Consider the following 14,955-nt stretch of genomic DNA (forward strand, 5'->3'; position numbering starts at 1 on the left):
GGACATTATCTGGGGGATGGGAAGGGGGAAACAGCCACAGAGTAACTCCCAAAAATCCACTACCCTGTATTGTGTCAGTCCAGAGCCTGTAAAGTATTTGAGATAAGATGCAACCTAGCAATCCACAGCACAGCATCTTCAAAAGGTTAACAAAGACATGGAGCAAGCCCTATCTGCATGAACAAACTGATCTGAATTTGCTTCCTAGTATGTCCATGCAAGGTAGTTTGTTTTTTATGTTAAAAGAACTTGAAACAATTGCCTTAACTTAAAACATTTTTGGAGATTTTTTTTAAAAGGAAGTTGAATTCAGCATGAAAGTATCGTGAAGAGGTGTTGAGAACTCCTCCCTGCTCCATTCCAAACATCATACCAATGACTTGAGTGATTTAATGAGATCTGGGAGCAGACTATGATTGGACTGAGAAGACCCCATAGCATGTTGGAGCCCAAAGCAGTTTCAAACATCTAAGTAAACGATAAGAAGCGGTAAGAAGCACAGTGGAAACATGATAGACTTTTGCAATCTCTCTCATCTAAAATAAAATAAGATCTCAATGCCATTGGCTGCTATCAGTGCATTCAGGGCACTCTACTGCAACTCAGGAGACTTCTGCTCTCAACAGCAAACTTCCTTATGAAAGTCATTTAATCTACCATTTGTTATCGTCATTGCTAATAAACTCAAGGGGAGAAACCAAGTGCTCTGAAACCTTAAGTGAAAGTAAAACAAAGAAGATAAGTAAATACCAACTTTTCATGTCTTGAATCCTTGGGGGTAAAATACAAGAACAAATAAATCATGAAATGGTTTTGGGGCTTTTTTTCCTTTAGCTTCACTCATAGCCACAATCTCACATGAATAACTTTGCAATTATTAGTGCAGTTGAAGGCAGAAAAGCTACCCTGTTATTATGTACCCATCAGCACTGACAACAGCAAGAAGCAGAACTATACATTTAAAAAGCTATCAAATTAAACATGCTTCTGCTTAAAAAATCTTTTTTGCCTGCTACTGCTGAAAGGCACAGCAAAGATCAGCTAAATCAGAGATGTACAACACCTCATAAAAGTTCACAGTATACATCTCTGATTCAGTTAGTCTATAAGGTACAAATCTACCTGCCTGATGCCTAGCACAAAGGATGCATGTCTAGACTGGGGCTAGCAAAGTCCAGCCCATGGGCCAGATCGGGCCTATGGTAGACTCCACTTCCCAACAGCCCCTGCCCATGTCACTGCAGCCAGTTCCCACAGAGACCCCACCAGGGCAGGGACATGGGGTGGGGGGCAGGGTTTTAATGAAGACCAGCCCCAGCACACTGGCAGGGCATGCAGCTGGATGCACTGCTGCTCCAGGGCTGGGGTCTTGCAGAGGTGACAGCACGGAGCCATGCCTGCACGACCCAGGCAGGGGCACGCAGGCAGTGGATCATGGCTCTGCCCCAGCTCTAGGCCATGCAGTCACCACTACAAGATCCCAGTCCTGGCCACCACAAAACAACTCCCTGCCCAACTGTGCTCCCTGTCAGCGCTGCTGGGGCCAGTCTCAACGTGGGAAATGGAGTCTGGCTGCCAGCTGGATCTGCCATTTTGGCCACCCCTGCACTAGATGTTATTACAGTACAAATAAAACGAAAATACACAAGTCATAGATCAGTGGAGGCCAACCTTCCTGGCAGACCTGCCACAAATTAGCCCCACACCCTCCTCAAGAGCCACTCTGTTCCACTTCTCCTTTCTGCTCCCTAACCAATCTGCTGCTCTGTTTTCTGCTCCCTCCTTTACCTGCCACAGTGCTGTCTGTCCCTTCCCCAGTCTGGTGCATGCATAAGCCATGAAAGGCCAGGGCTAACGGGGCCTAGCCCCCCAAAACGTGGGCCAGCGGTGCACTCCTAAGCTCCAGCCCTGCCAGTGCCCCTCACTCCCAACCCACAGCCCCTGCCTCGCCCCAGCCCTACCCGTGCCCCTCACAGAGCACGTCACCCCCGACACCCAGTCACCTTGCCCCAAGCATCCAAGCTGCTCATGCCTGGGAGAAGCGGAGGCAAAGCAAAAACCCAGACTTTTGCTCAGATTTTAAAAACCCACATGGACACAAGGACAGGGGGCCAAAAAAGAGGACGTGTCCATGAAAACCCAGACGTATGGTAACCCTAGCGCTGCTCTACACACGGCTGGGCCAGGCTGAGTTCCTGGCTGCCTGCAGGCTCTGGCTGCTCATCTGTGTCTGTGTGCACTGCCACCGCCCCCCACTGCAGCCTGGGTGTGAGCTCTGGTGGCTGCAGCAGGGAGGGAAGGATGCACGCGGACCCCCGCAAGTAAGAGTGAGTGAATGTGTGTTTGTGTATGTGTGTGCATGTGTATAGGAAGTAGCTGAGTAGGCAGCAGGGCTGGGAGGACAGGGGGCTCTAGGTCGGAAGCGAGGGGCACCAACAGGGCTGAGGGGCAGGGGCTCCAGGTCAGGAGTGCAGGGCACAGGCAGCGCTGGGGGAGGCAGGGCTGAGGGTCGGGACTGAGGGGCAGTGGCAGGACTGTGGGGCAGGGGGCTGTGGGTCAGGAGTGAGGGTCACTGGCAGGGCTGGAGCTTAGGAGTGAGGCGCAGGGGCTTGAAGTGCAGGGGCAGAGGCAGGGCACAAGCATATCACTGTCAGCCCTGCAATCATATACCCCTCCCTGTCTCCCCTGCTGGCTCCCCGTCCCCTCCCCCACAGGTGTCCTTTTTTGATCCTGGAACTATAGTAACCCTAAACAGCAGGTAAGTGTGTAGGGGGGAAGCAGGGAGGGAAGGGGTGTGGGGGGGGCAGATCAAGGCCCCCATGGTGAGGAAGGGGGTGGGGCAGAGGCAGGGGTGAATGGGGCCCCAGGGTGGGTCATGGGAGGGTCAGAGCCCGGGCAGCTCATCCAAGGGTGCAGGAGGTCATGCCACTGTGCGCACCTCTGAGGCAGACATGGGGGGCACATGCGCCCCCCAGATCTGTGCACTGTGGACTGGGACTCTGTGCCCTGCTGCCAGTACCCCAGCAGCTATGCAACTCCACATGCCTGCCACATGCTGGGTGCACTGAGGACCCTCCCCGCCCAGCAACAGGAGGCATGTGGCGTTGGGCAACTGCCAGGACACCAGCAGCAGGGCGTAGAGCCCCAGCCAGCTGCTGCAGACCGCCTCTGCCCTGCACACAGATCCAGGGAACATGTGCGCCTCAGGCCTGCCCCAGGGGTGTGCACAGTAGCAGAAGACCCCGCACCCCTGGATGAGCAGCCTGGCCTCTGACTCTCCCATGACCCACCCCATTCAACCCAGCCCCTGCCCTTGCCCCTGCACCAGACCCACTCCCTCACCATGGGGGCCTCTATCTGCCCCCATGCCCCTTCCCTCCCCTGTGCCCATTCCCCCCTACACACTTACCTCCTGGGCAGTGTCTGTGTGTGTGTGTCAGCCTGTGTCTGTGTGTCTTTTAAGATTTTCTCCCTCCACTTATGGCTTCATGTCACACACAGAGGCTGCCCATGCCACAACTTGGCTTCCCCTGCCATAGATAAACAATACGCACAATGCCAGATCTATGAATCCAGTGGGTAATGCTAATGAGAACAAATCAGCACCTTGCAAAATACTCTAGACTTCACTTTACCCACTGTGACTTCATTTGGGGACAGCAAATGAAATTATTTTGTTGCAACATCTCCCCTTGTAACTGCCCTCTAACCTACTTCCTAGCTTGCCTTCTTTTCCTCCTAAAAGACAGGGATATGATGGAGATGTGGAAAGGCAGCCAACAGCAATTTACAAAAGCATCTGTAAACACAAGGGGAGAGTTTTAGCTAACAATGAAAGCAAAATATGAGAATTAAGCACCACATTAATGTAAAGGCGTTACTCAAAAAATCCTCTAAAAATAGCCTGTAAAACCAAACATATATAGTAACCTTCACAAAAATTGAATCTTTTAATCTTTTTTGAGGGTTTTATTACTGGCCTCAAAAAGGAATTGGCACATGAAAGCTAAAATATTGGCACAATGTAGTCACAGGCCAGAGTCAGTTATGATTTCTATCAGCCAGTCAGATTTTTCAATTAAGAGTAACATTAAATTGATCTCCATTATTCAAAATAGTTTTTAGCTCAGCAGCCATCCAGCCACCTGAGAGGCTATCACACAAACTTGACTTCTACAGCTATTACTTTGTGGGTAATGAAATCCTTGTTAAACACTTGACTGAAACATCCCACAGTGAGCAGAGGGAGATGAAAAGAACTGAAGGTTCTCAATGGAGGGATCTGGATTCAGTTCCTGGCTCTGCCTCAGGCTTCCACTGCAATGCTGAGGCTAGGACTATAGCTATAGGTTGTAGATGCTGTATATAGGATCGTCTGTTGTCTTTATAACTGTAGGGTCTGAGATGCGGCAGGCAATTATTTCAGGTGGAGGACTGCTTAACGAATTTTGGTGAGCTGTCAAGGGCCACATGGGTAGCCCTGCCCCTTGACAGTTGCCCCGCCCCGGTCATCATCTTCAGACTGGAAGTCCCGTCCCTAACCCCTGACCTTTGCCACCAGAAGTCTCTCCCCGCTTCCCCCTGGAAACACTCCTTTTGGGAAGGGAGTTGCCATCTTAGAACCAGAAAAAAACCAAATCATACAGAAGTCAAACACCTACTATAACATATTTTATTACAAAAAATATTTTTGTTGTGATTTGTGTGTGTGTACTGTATGTAAAGGTGTTTACATAATAACTTAAAAATAAATTCTTAGTCTTGTATATTGCGGGTTTGTGTGTGTGTGGTGTGTTGTGGATGTGTGTGTGTGTGTATGGCAGGGTAGAAGGGTGTGGGGGGTTGTGAGGAGATGTGGCTGTGTGTGTTGAGGGCATAGGGTATGTTGGGGGGTTATGTATATGTGGGGGGTTATGGGGGCCCGCTGTGGGTATGTGGTGTTTGTGGGATGTGAGGGTCAGGGGTGGGGGGACCCCCCTCCGCACTCTCCCGATGGCCCAGCAGCAGTGGGCGGGGGCACTCAGGATGCTCGTGCCAGGTGCAGGCGCTGGTGCCCAGCAGGGCGCAGCTCTGGCCAGCACTGCACATCACAGCAAGGGGCGCTGCCTCTGCTGAGCAGTCTCTGTCACCAGTGCTACCTGCCATGCACGTACAGCCCCCGCATTCACACGGCATGGGAGGGAAGCCTTACGTGTTGGAGCTGGCTGCCTTCCCTGCTGGGGTTGAGCAGCACAGGAGGGAAGCCCCAGGTGCCTTCCCCTGGGTGGCAGGAAAGGCAGCCAGCTCCAGTGCGTGGGGCTTCCCTCCTATGCCATGTGAGTGTGGGGGCTGTTCATGGGTGGTGGGGAATACCAGTAATAGAGACTGCCTGGCAGAGGCTGCACCCCTTACCGCAATGTGCAGTGCTGGCCGGAGCTGCGCCCCGCTGGGCACCAGCACCAATGCCAGGCACAAGCACCCTTGCATGCTGCTGCTGCTGCCACCATCACCCCCCAACCCTCCCTCACCCACACGCTGCCCACCCAAGCTCTGCACTGCTGCTAGCCCCCTGGGCATAAGGTCCGTGCTGCTGCCACCCCCAGCCCCAGGCTCCGTGCTGCTGCCCAGCTGCAGCTTGGCCCCCACCCCTGCCACTTCCCTACCCGCTGTCTGAAGCAACTGGGAGGCAGGGGAAGCAGAGCAGATCCCCAGGGGCTGTAGCAGTGGCAGCAGTAGCTCTGCCCAGAAGCTGCATGCTGGCTGGGCCCTTCTACCCATGAAGGTGAGAGCGAGGCACAATAGGGTATGTTTGGGGGTATATGTACACATGGGCTCCCACCCTCATGGGCTGAGGGGCTGGGCAGGGTGCAGGTCACTAGGGGGTGCCATGGGCTGAATGAAAGTGCCTGGCTGAGCTCTCTTTGTACCTCAGTTTCCCCACCTCCAAAAAGACACTTTCTATCTCAGAGGGAGTTGTACCTCAGGTCATCAATGTGTATGTGCAGCTCTCAGACTCTACAGTTATAAAGACAACAGATGATCCTATATACAGAGCCCTAGAGCTGTCTCTATGCTGAACTTCCTTTGGGAACCCTCCTACTTTCACACAACCGCCTGGTGACTGCATGAATGTAGGCCAGGCTCGACATTTTCCCACTGTACTGTGTAATGCTGCCAATAGTCCTGAAACCCAGAATCACCTCTTTCCCCACCGTCTGCCACAACAGCAGTTTCTGGCTAAAAGGCTGAGACTTCAAATTTGGGTGAATCTTCCAAGCCCTGAAAGTTGCTAATTAAACCATCATCCTTAGCCTTTGATTCAGCTACTCATTAAGATAAATAGAGGCTGACTGTTCTTCCCTAAGAATTATTTTTCTCTCCTTTCTGCAAGTCCGGTGAGGGAGCCCTGTTATACAGCATTTCCAAATCCGGTAATTATTCACATAGTGGTGGTGCGTGTGTGGGGGGGAAATTCCTTATGTTAATACTATCTTAATTACAATAGATTAGCCATTTAAATTAGCACTATGCTAAAATCAATTGTTTCAAAAACAGGATAAAACAAAAGGTGCTTTTGCCTAGTGGCAGGTGTTCAACCAGGGCACTGAGCCACATTTTCAAGGTTTTACATCACACAATCCCTGCCCACACCTCTGACCCTGTCTCTTTCAGCATTACATCACCCTGGATGTACCTTTGGTGTCTTACACCAACACAAAGGTTTTTAAACCTCCCAGAAAATACTGGCCAAGCATCTATCCTCACCAGCACAGTGCCCCAAAGCCCCACTTCTACTAAAATAAGGTATATTACAATATAGCCGGGGGGGGGACTTGATATTGCAATTCAAGTCACTGAAACATAGATGACTACACACTTTTAATCAGTTCACATCCCTCCTGGGACTTACTCATCCTAGGCCATTATAACTTCACTTCTCTATTAAATCGCTTTCAGGCGATGAACTCTTCAGAACTGCAAACCCTGCTCAGGATGGGAAGTGATCCAGTGCCAGGAACATGGAAGGCCAACACAGCAGATGCCATGTATCAGTGCACTCCGTTACACACGCACACTCACAGGGCTCAGACATGCATTCGGCTCGCACACGCACGCACGCGGCTCACAGAGACACACATGGCTTGCATGCACACACCCCCGGCTGGCACACACACGCGGACTCACACGCACTGGGCTCTGGCACCGGCTTTTTTTTTTTCTTTTCTTTTTTTTTTTCCTGTTTTTTTGCACCGGTCCTGGAAGCACTGTAATACCAGGTCAATGCATGGAGTGGATGGAGCACGCTCCGGTTCCACCACCCAATACCAAAAAGAATCTGCTCAATATAGACCTCCTATGGAGAACATATCAGAAACAATTACCCCGGGGACCTCGCTACGTGGTCACGCTGCTTCTGGACTGCAGACTCGCCCTCCCCCCCGCTAGCGTCGCCACGAGCCGAGCCCGAGGCTGAGCCGCGGCAGGTGGCGGTGGGCTCCCGTCCCGCCCTGCCCCGGCCCTCGCAGCCCCTACCCGGGACACGGTGAGCGGCTGCTCGAAGTCCTTGCCCCCCACCAGGCGGAAGCCCCACGGCCCCGGGCCCTGCAGGGCGACGCGGTGCGTGCTCATGGCTGCGGCTGCGGGACGGGACTGGCCGGGCCGGCACCCGGGCTGCGGGAACCGGCCGGCGGCTGCACCGCCCCGGGGCGGGGGCTGCGGTGTGGCCCGCCCCCGGCCCCGCCCTGGCCCGCGGGGGCTCCGGCGCCCTCCCCCGGGCCAGGCGCGCGCAGGACGCGCCGCGCGGGTGCGGGGCGCCGGGCACCAGGCCCCGGCGTGCACTGAGGCACGGGGCCGGGCGGGTCCCGGGGAGACGCGAGGAGGACCCGGGGCCGGGAGCGAGCACAGCGCCCGGCCTGCCCCACCGCCCTCCGCCGCGACCCGGACCCGCTGGGCACTGCCGGACGCGGGGGCGGCCCAGGGACGGGCAAACGGCCCTGCCCTTCCTGCCCAGGCCCTTCGAGGTGCCAGCCAGAGCGTGCGCCAAAGTCCCCCTGACGAGGGGGCCAGTCACGGATCACCTGGGAGATAGAGAAGGTGAAACAGGGACAGGAGTGACAGTCAGGGGCGCAGGATGAGTGCCCCAAGGGGGGACACCGGGTAGAGAACACCAGGCAGCACCCACTGGCCTTCAACGTGTCGAAGAAGCCGCTGCACACTGCCAGTGAACCCCTGCCCCAAGACATGAGTAGACCAGGGATGGGAAAACGGCATCATGGTTCCCAGGGTCCCCCCAGCCAGTGCCTCCCTCCTGGGCAGGTAGATGGCGAGTGTGGCTGTGGCCGGGAGGTGCCAGGATTGGTGGGTCTGTGGATGGGGAGCAGTGCAGCCAGGACCTCAGCAGGGGGGTCTGGAGAAGGCAATGAAGGGGCTGCAGCCTGGCACACTCCATGTGGGCTTGCAGCAGGATCTCCCTCTGCTTGCAGGAGGGACAGGTGTCAGGGCTCTGTGACCTGTGGCAATGGCTCTGTGCGGGAGCTGCCAGCGGTGGTTTGCAGAATCAGGGAGGCATACAGGCTCATCCACCAGGGACTTTTGTCCTCACCAAGGGCATCCCACCACTTAGTGTCTGGGCGGGACAGGAGGACAGGATGATGGAGGGTGCAGCCCATGAGCGTGTAGAGCTGGGAGTGATGGGCTGTAAGGAAGCAGATAAGCTCGGTATCTCTCAGCCTGCCGAGATGGTATGGTGGGGAGTGCCATGGGCCCTGCTGAGGAAGGGAGCTTACAACAAGCCTCGGGGGGCTGAGGGGTACCAGGGGACAGGGGCTCCCCTCGTGCACGACACATCGTAGTCGATGTAGGTGATGGCAGTGTCTGGCAAGGCAGCCTTGACCTCCTGAAGGAGGCACAAACACACTGGAGACTTGGGGAAGTCCCATGACTCCAGGAGCCTTGCCTTCAAAGTAATCACTGTCCAGGGCTGGATCCAGGGGGGAAGGGGCAGATCCAGAGGAGAGACAGGGCTGTGGCTGCACCCCCCGCCCCCTTTTTGGATTGGATCCAGCTCAGGAGCCTCTGGGGACTTTTTTGAAAGTCTCCAAAGCACCTAAGAATCCCCCTCCTTCCCCCTTGTGCTCAGAAGCAAGTCTCCACTGCCCCCCCCGCCCCCCAACTCAGATGATACCAAATTATGAGGTAAAGTTAACACACTAGAGGGGAGGGAACGAATCCAGGTGGATCTGGACAGGTTGGAAAAGTGGGCAGAATAGGAACAGAATAGGATGCAGCTCAACAAGGACAAGTGCAAGGTGCTGCACCTAGGGGGAAGGAATCACCAACACACTTAAGGCTGGGGGATGACCTTCTCAGCAGCACAGCAGCAGAAAGGGATCTCAGGGTCATTGTTGACATCAAGATGAACATGAGTCATCAGTGTGACAAAGTGATCAGTAAAGTCAACAGCATTTTCTCATACATTAGGTGCATAATGAACAGGTCCAGGAACATGATGCTTCCCTTCTATGCAGCACAGGTCAATCCGTAGCTGGAGTACTGCATCCTGTTTTGGGCGCCACACTTCAAGAGGGATGTGGACAACCTTGAGAGGATTCAGAGGAGGGCCACTTGTATGGTTAGGGGCCTGCAGGTAAAGCCCTACAAGGAGAGATTGAGGGACCTGGATCTCTTCAGCCTCCGCAAGAGAAGGCTGAGAGGTGATCTTGTGGATGCCTACAAATTCATCAGGCGAGGGGGGAGGGGGGCAGCAAGGCATAGGAGATGCTCTGTTTACCAGGGCACCCCTTGGAGTAACTAGGAACAACCACAGACTGACGGAGAGCAGATTTAGGTTAGACATGAGGAAGAACTTCTTTATGGTAAGAGTTGTCAGAATCTGGAATGGGCTTCCAGGGGAAGTGGTGCTCTCCCCTACCTTGGGAGTCTTTTAGAGGAGGCTAGACATGCACGTGACTGGGAACATCTAACCCCAGCACTCTTTCCTACCCATGGCAGGCAGTCAGACTTGATCTACTGAGGTCCTTTCCGACCCAAACATCTATGAATCTATGAAACTCCCTGCCTGCTGCTGCTGCTTTCCCCATAGTCTGGGGTAGTAGAAGCCCAAAATGCTTCTGGGGTAGGCTCAGCTGGGGACAGTGACAACAGGAGAGGCAATTGCAAGGGGGCCCTCTTCCCATGCCTCCTTCCCGGGGAATCCCCTTATCTAGCTGCTGCAGCTGTTACTGTTCCTAACCCCCACACAGCCCAGCTGGAGCAGGCAGAGCATCTTTGAAGCTTCCACATGCCCAGGATAGCAGGGAAAGATGTAGCAGCAGGGGAGGAGGTGGGGAAGGGCTGTGCCACTCAGCATGGACTAGGGATTCAAAAAATCTCCAAAGGCTGCCAAGACATGGAGTGTCCCTACAGAAGGGGAAAGGAGGTTGGAACCTGTCCCTGCACCCCACTTTTCCAAATCCTGGATCTGCCCCTGCAGTGCTGCCTGACTAGAAATGCCGATGCCACTGCCAATTGGTTTTAAACTTTTGGTGGAGCAGGAATCAAAGGGGGTGCAACTACACCACTGCATTTGCCATGGCCTCTCCTATCCTAGGATTTGCACTTATCCATGGGCTGATCTAGGATTTTGAAAAGCAGTGTGCAGATGGTGCAGTGCAATATCACATATAACAACACATTTTTATCCAGTTAGACTGGAATTAGAAGCTTTACTAATATGCAAGGGGCCCAGCATTATATCATTCAGTTTAAGGTCAAAGCAAAACCAAATTTAACTTTCTTGCAATGTTCACAGATTTACCAGATTATACATTAAGTGTAAAAAAAACATAAGAAACTATGCAAAAATGGTCAAAATAGTCCAAAGGTATTGTTTCATTATTCCTGTAGTCATTATAGTTATATGTACCTCTTATTCACATTTGTAAAAGAAAATCTCATCTTCTTGAGAGTCTTGGTAATGCCTCTAATACCTCCTGTTAGTCATTTCTACACCTGAGTTATTATACCCCAGTTAAGGTTTTTAGCTAAAGCTAAAGATAGTCTGCAGGGGTGTGAAACAGGAGAAACACATTGCCAGGAATGGCTAACAAAACAGCAAAATTGTAGAAGAAAGGATCATTTGAATAGTGGAACATCAAGGCCATTAAAAGGGAGAGGGGGTCATTTAACACCTATGGGATGAAGAGATACTAGCAGGCTTCAGGTAGATTATAATGAGCCATTAAGTCAATTGACTCCCACAGTGCTGTCTGAATAGAAATACTTCTGCTCCTCCCAGGCAGTTGGTTTTAAAGTTTGAATAAAGCACCACTGCACCCCTTCGATCCACCCCTGCATTCACCTCACAAGAAGTGAAAGTACTATGGCTAGTCTTCCCATGAACTAATATACTGTAAATAATAATGATAGCTCAAGATTTTGTGTTACCAAGGTTTATCTGACAAGAAATCACAGGAAATGTACTAGCATCCTCTAACACAGTGACTCTCGACTAATGTGCCGAGGTTCTTCAGGGTGCCTTGAGATCTTTTCAAGGGTGCCACAGTAAGCCACACAATGTTAGCACTGTTAGGGGTGCAGGTATGATTCACAAGATAAACCCAGAGATTTCAGATAGGAATCCATAGTGTTAAAAACATTCTGATTGCTATGGTCTTTCTGAGTTCTTTGTAAAGAGAAAATTGCTGAATTAGTTTTCCTGTAGTCAAAAACTAGGTGAAAACTAAAAGCTGGCACCTAGGGGGTGCCTTGAGTCTAAAAAGTTTGAGAACTGTTGCTCAAACCAAAGTATCTTTGGGGAAATGGTGTCTTTATTTCTTAGTTTTGTACCTCTGAACTGTGTGCTTACATTTTCACAAATTCAATCATGTTGCTAGCAGTGTCGCATATTAATAAGGTTTCCCGATGTGTTGCACCACTGTTTCCATCATAGAATGCAAGGGTGCCTATACATGCAGCAAGGCTGCTCCGATACACTGTAATTCCAGATTAATCAAGTCTGCTGGACCACGGTAATTACAAATGAGAAAGAGATGACACCAGAAACATTATATCCAGGAGTAGCGCCATGTGTATCAGTGTCCCCACTCTGAAAAATGGCAGCAGGGACAAACTTTAGTTAAAGCACCCCTACCACCATTTTTCAGTGCGGGGATGCTGATATGCATGATACTCTGGGCTTTTTAATTATAGCAGTTCTTAGAGCCACTCTAATTAAACAGCTCCTTCCTCCCCACACCCCCCCAGCACATCTATAAACAACCCAAGAGTCTAATCACTCTGTAAAATTACGTTGTATTTCTACAACTGCCCCATAAAATAACTGGTGTCCAATAAAATATGCCTTTTAAAAGAATTCTTCCACTTTAATAACCCTTGTAACTGGAACCAGAGGAAGCAAGTACGTACGGTAAGTATTCAGTTTATGGTAATAAAGCAGTCAAAAACTCAAGAGGAAGGTGAGACTTTTGCATGGTATTTGCTCCAGGCCTCACATAAAAGTTTTAGATTTATTCAGGCCCACTAATAACTGGCTGGTGAGCAGATACCACAGTGGAAAAAAAGATAATGTTTCTGATTTATATCAGCTGAGTGCTTGATAGCAAGATTCTGGCTTTTCTCAAAGCCTGAAATAAAACTCATGCTCTGAAGGTTTTGTTTCTAGTGACAGAAGTTGAAGGAAGTTTAAAGTTCATCCTATAGCAACCACCCCTGTCAGCCCCAGGGAGTGTGGGATTTCACTTCTCCTCTGTAAAACATCATTCATACAAACTGTACCCACAAAATGTTTTAGAGAAGGGAAGAGAAATTAGGGAAAGTAGGTGAGACATTTTTTAGATAAGAGAATAGATCAGGATTTACTGATTATATTAGGGCAGTGTCTCAGGACCCCAAGGAGGAGAATAGAGTACAATTGTGAATCACTGAGTTTTGTTTTGGCTGAACCAAGAAAAACTAACAACAATTATTTTGAGTCAACACAAACCATATGGATAGAGTCCCAGCTAGTCATAAGGGTGCTCTTGATGTGGTTTCATTATTCAAACTTTCAACTTATTGTCCAGGGGCAGGGCCAGGTATGCTAACAGTGTGCTCCAGAAGCATTCACAAGTATAACCATTGTGGTGACAGGCCAGCCACCAGGGCAGTAACTTATGCAACAGTGTCTGTGCTCTTGGGCTTAGTTCAAGTCTCTGTATATGGCATAGTTTAGTTAAAAAAATTAAAAGCGATTGTTTGCAACAAGCCATCTGGGTGGGTTTAGGACAATCATTATTGTATGTCTGTTATGACCTCAGTAGCAAACATTCAGTCTTCATTACTTTTCTATGATTAAACATTTGGCAATGAAGAGAGCAACACTTGTGAATTCCCTTTCATGCTTATCCAAACCTGCTTGGGACAAGTCATTGAGAAGACAGAAGTGTGGGAATGTGTTTTGAAGCATGTTTTGGAAACAGCCTAGAATTTTCCTCCACAATATGAGTCACGTCAGCCACAGGACATGATAGAGGCCCTATGACACTTTTCCCTGTGTCACATTTCTCATAGTTCCCTTCATCTCCTGGATGTAACGTTTCTGGTGTCATCTCTTTCTCATTTGTGAAATTTCATGGGATTTTCTAAGGCAGGGCTGTCCAACATTGTGTGGGCTGCACCAACAGAAGCTATGGGCCTGCCAGGCTATGTATTGTGTAGGCACCCACATCCACTGCCCTGTACTAAACCATGGGGGTGCCCCAGGCTATCGGTTCTCCTGGGGTGGGGAGGGAGCAGAAGCTGGAGGAGGGAGGGGGAGCCTAGAGACCTTGACTGTTGCTGCAGCTGGACCACTGAGGAGGGTATCAGCAGCTGGGAGGGAGCCCAAGGGCTGCCAGTTATTCCCTTGCAGGCTTCATGCAGTCTCCAGGCTGCAGGCTGGACAGCCGTGTTCTAAGGAGAGAAGCTTAGGTTTTCTTATTATTATCCACTAGGCTTTATTTGTAATGTTCTACATACAAACAGACCAAACTTCTTGTATGGATTCTGGGTAGTAGGACCCACAGCCTGTGATGAAGTGAGCTCAGGCTCACAAAAGCTCATGTTGGGCACATCTACATGAGACACTTTACTATACATTAGACTAGTCTAATGCCCCTTTCATTACTACCAATAAGATACAAGTACTAAAAAACTGCATTAAGCTAATGTGCAGTAGTGCACATGTAGATGCTGCTGTTGGGTGCAAACTGCACCTGGACAGCCACACTAGCAGGGTGTGCCAGCACACAGAGCCCTGGCCAGCCTCCTGCTTGATGCTGAGCCACATGGCTGGCAGGTTCTGCAGCCATGTAGCAGGGACAGATCTTTGGCTGTCTGAACCTAGCTTCTGGGCTCCTGGCTTGACCCCCAGGGCCTGCGCTAGCATCTGCCTGCTCCATAGGCTCTGTACCCCACCAATGCATGCACATGCTGGGCACTGCAGCTCTGTGTACCCCAGCTGTGACCCTCAGGACTCCTGATGGGCAGAGTCTGCCTCCCATGCACTGTGCCATATGCTAGCAGGCGTATGCCAACTAACACCAGCATCCAGAGCTCCGGCTTGACCCCTTGAGGCCCCTGGCAGCAGCTGCCATGTCAGGCTCTCTTATGGTGGAAACAGTGACCTGGGGGCCAAACTGGACAAAGAAAGAAACCACAGACCTTATTGCCATTTGAGGCAATGTGGAGGTCCAGTGCCAGTTTGCCTGAGGCCATGAGAGCCAATGTCCACATATACATAGCCATGGCTGAGCACACATGGAAACGTGGCCACCAGCACCCCAGCCAGCTGTGCCACATAAAGGTGAAGGCACAGGCACAGTGGGTGCAAGTCAGGGATGACAACTGGTCGTCTGGGGCTGCCTGCAGCTCCATGCCCTTCCTGCAGCAGCTAGACCAGTTCTCTAGCATGTTTTCTCTAACATGGGTGGGTTGCTG

At 51.2% G+C, this 14,955-nt stretch overlaps 1 protein-coding gene across 3 annotated transcripts in view; it reads right to left on the minus strand.

Annotated features, from left to right (window-relative positions):
- Positions 1–7,689, minus strand: part of PDLIM1 (PDZ and LIM domain 1) — a 72,071-nt gene extending 64,382 nt beyond the window's left edge. Inside the window, exon 1 of one of the 3 annotated variants that reach the window (XM_090057191.1) lies at positions 7,513–7,689. In XM_090057191.1, coding sequence (XP_089913317.1) covers positions 7,513–7,608 — 96 coding nt within the window. In that variant the 5' untranslated portion in view covers positions 7,609–7,689. The remainder of the gene's footprint in view (positions 1–7,512) is intronic. The other 2 variants (XM_090057190.1, XM_090057189.1) reach the window with 2 other exon arrangements.
- Positions 7,690–14,955: the final 7,266 nt, after the last annotated feature.

Source organism: Crocodylus siamensis, chromosome 7 (assembly GCF_052110815.1).
Source record: "Crocodylus siamensis isolate JL-2025a chromosome 7, ASM5211081v1, whole genome shotgun sequence".
NCBI classification, from domain to species: Eukaryota; Metazoa; Chordata; order Crocodylia; family Crocodylidae; genus Crocodylus; species Crocodylus siamensis.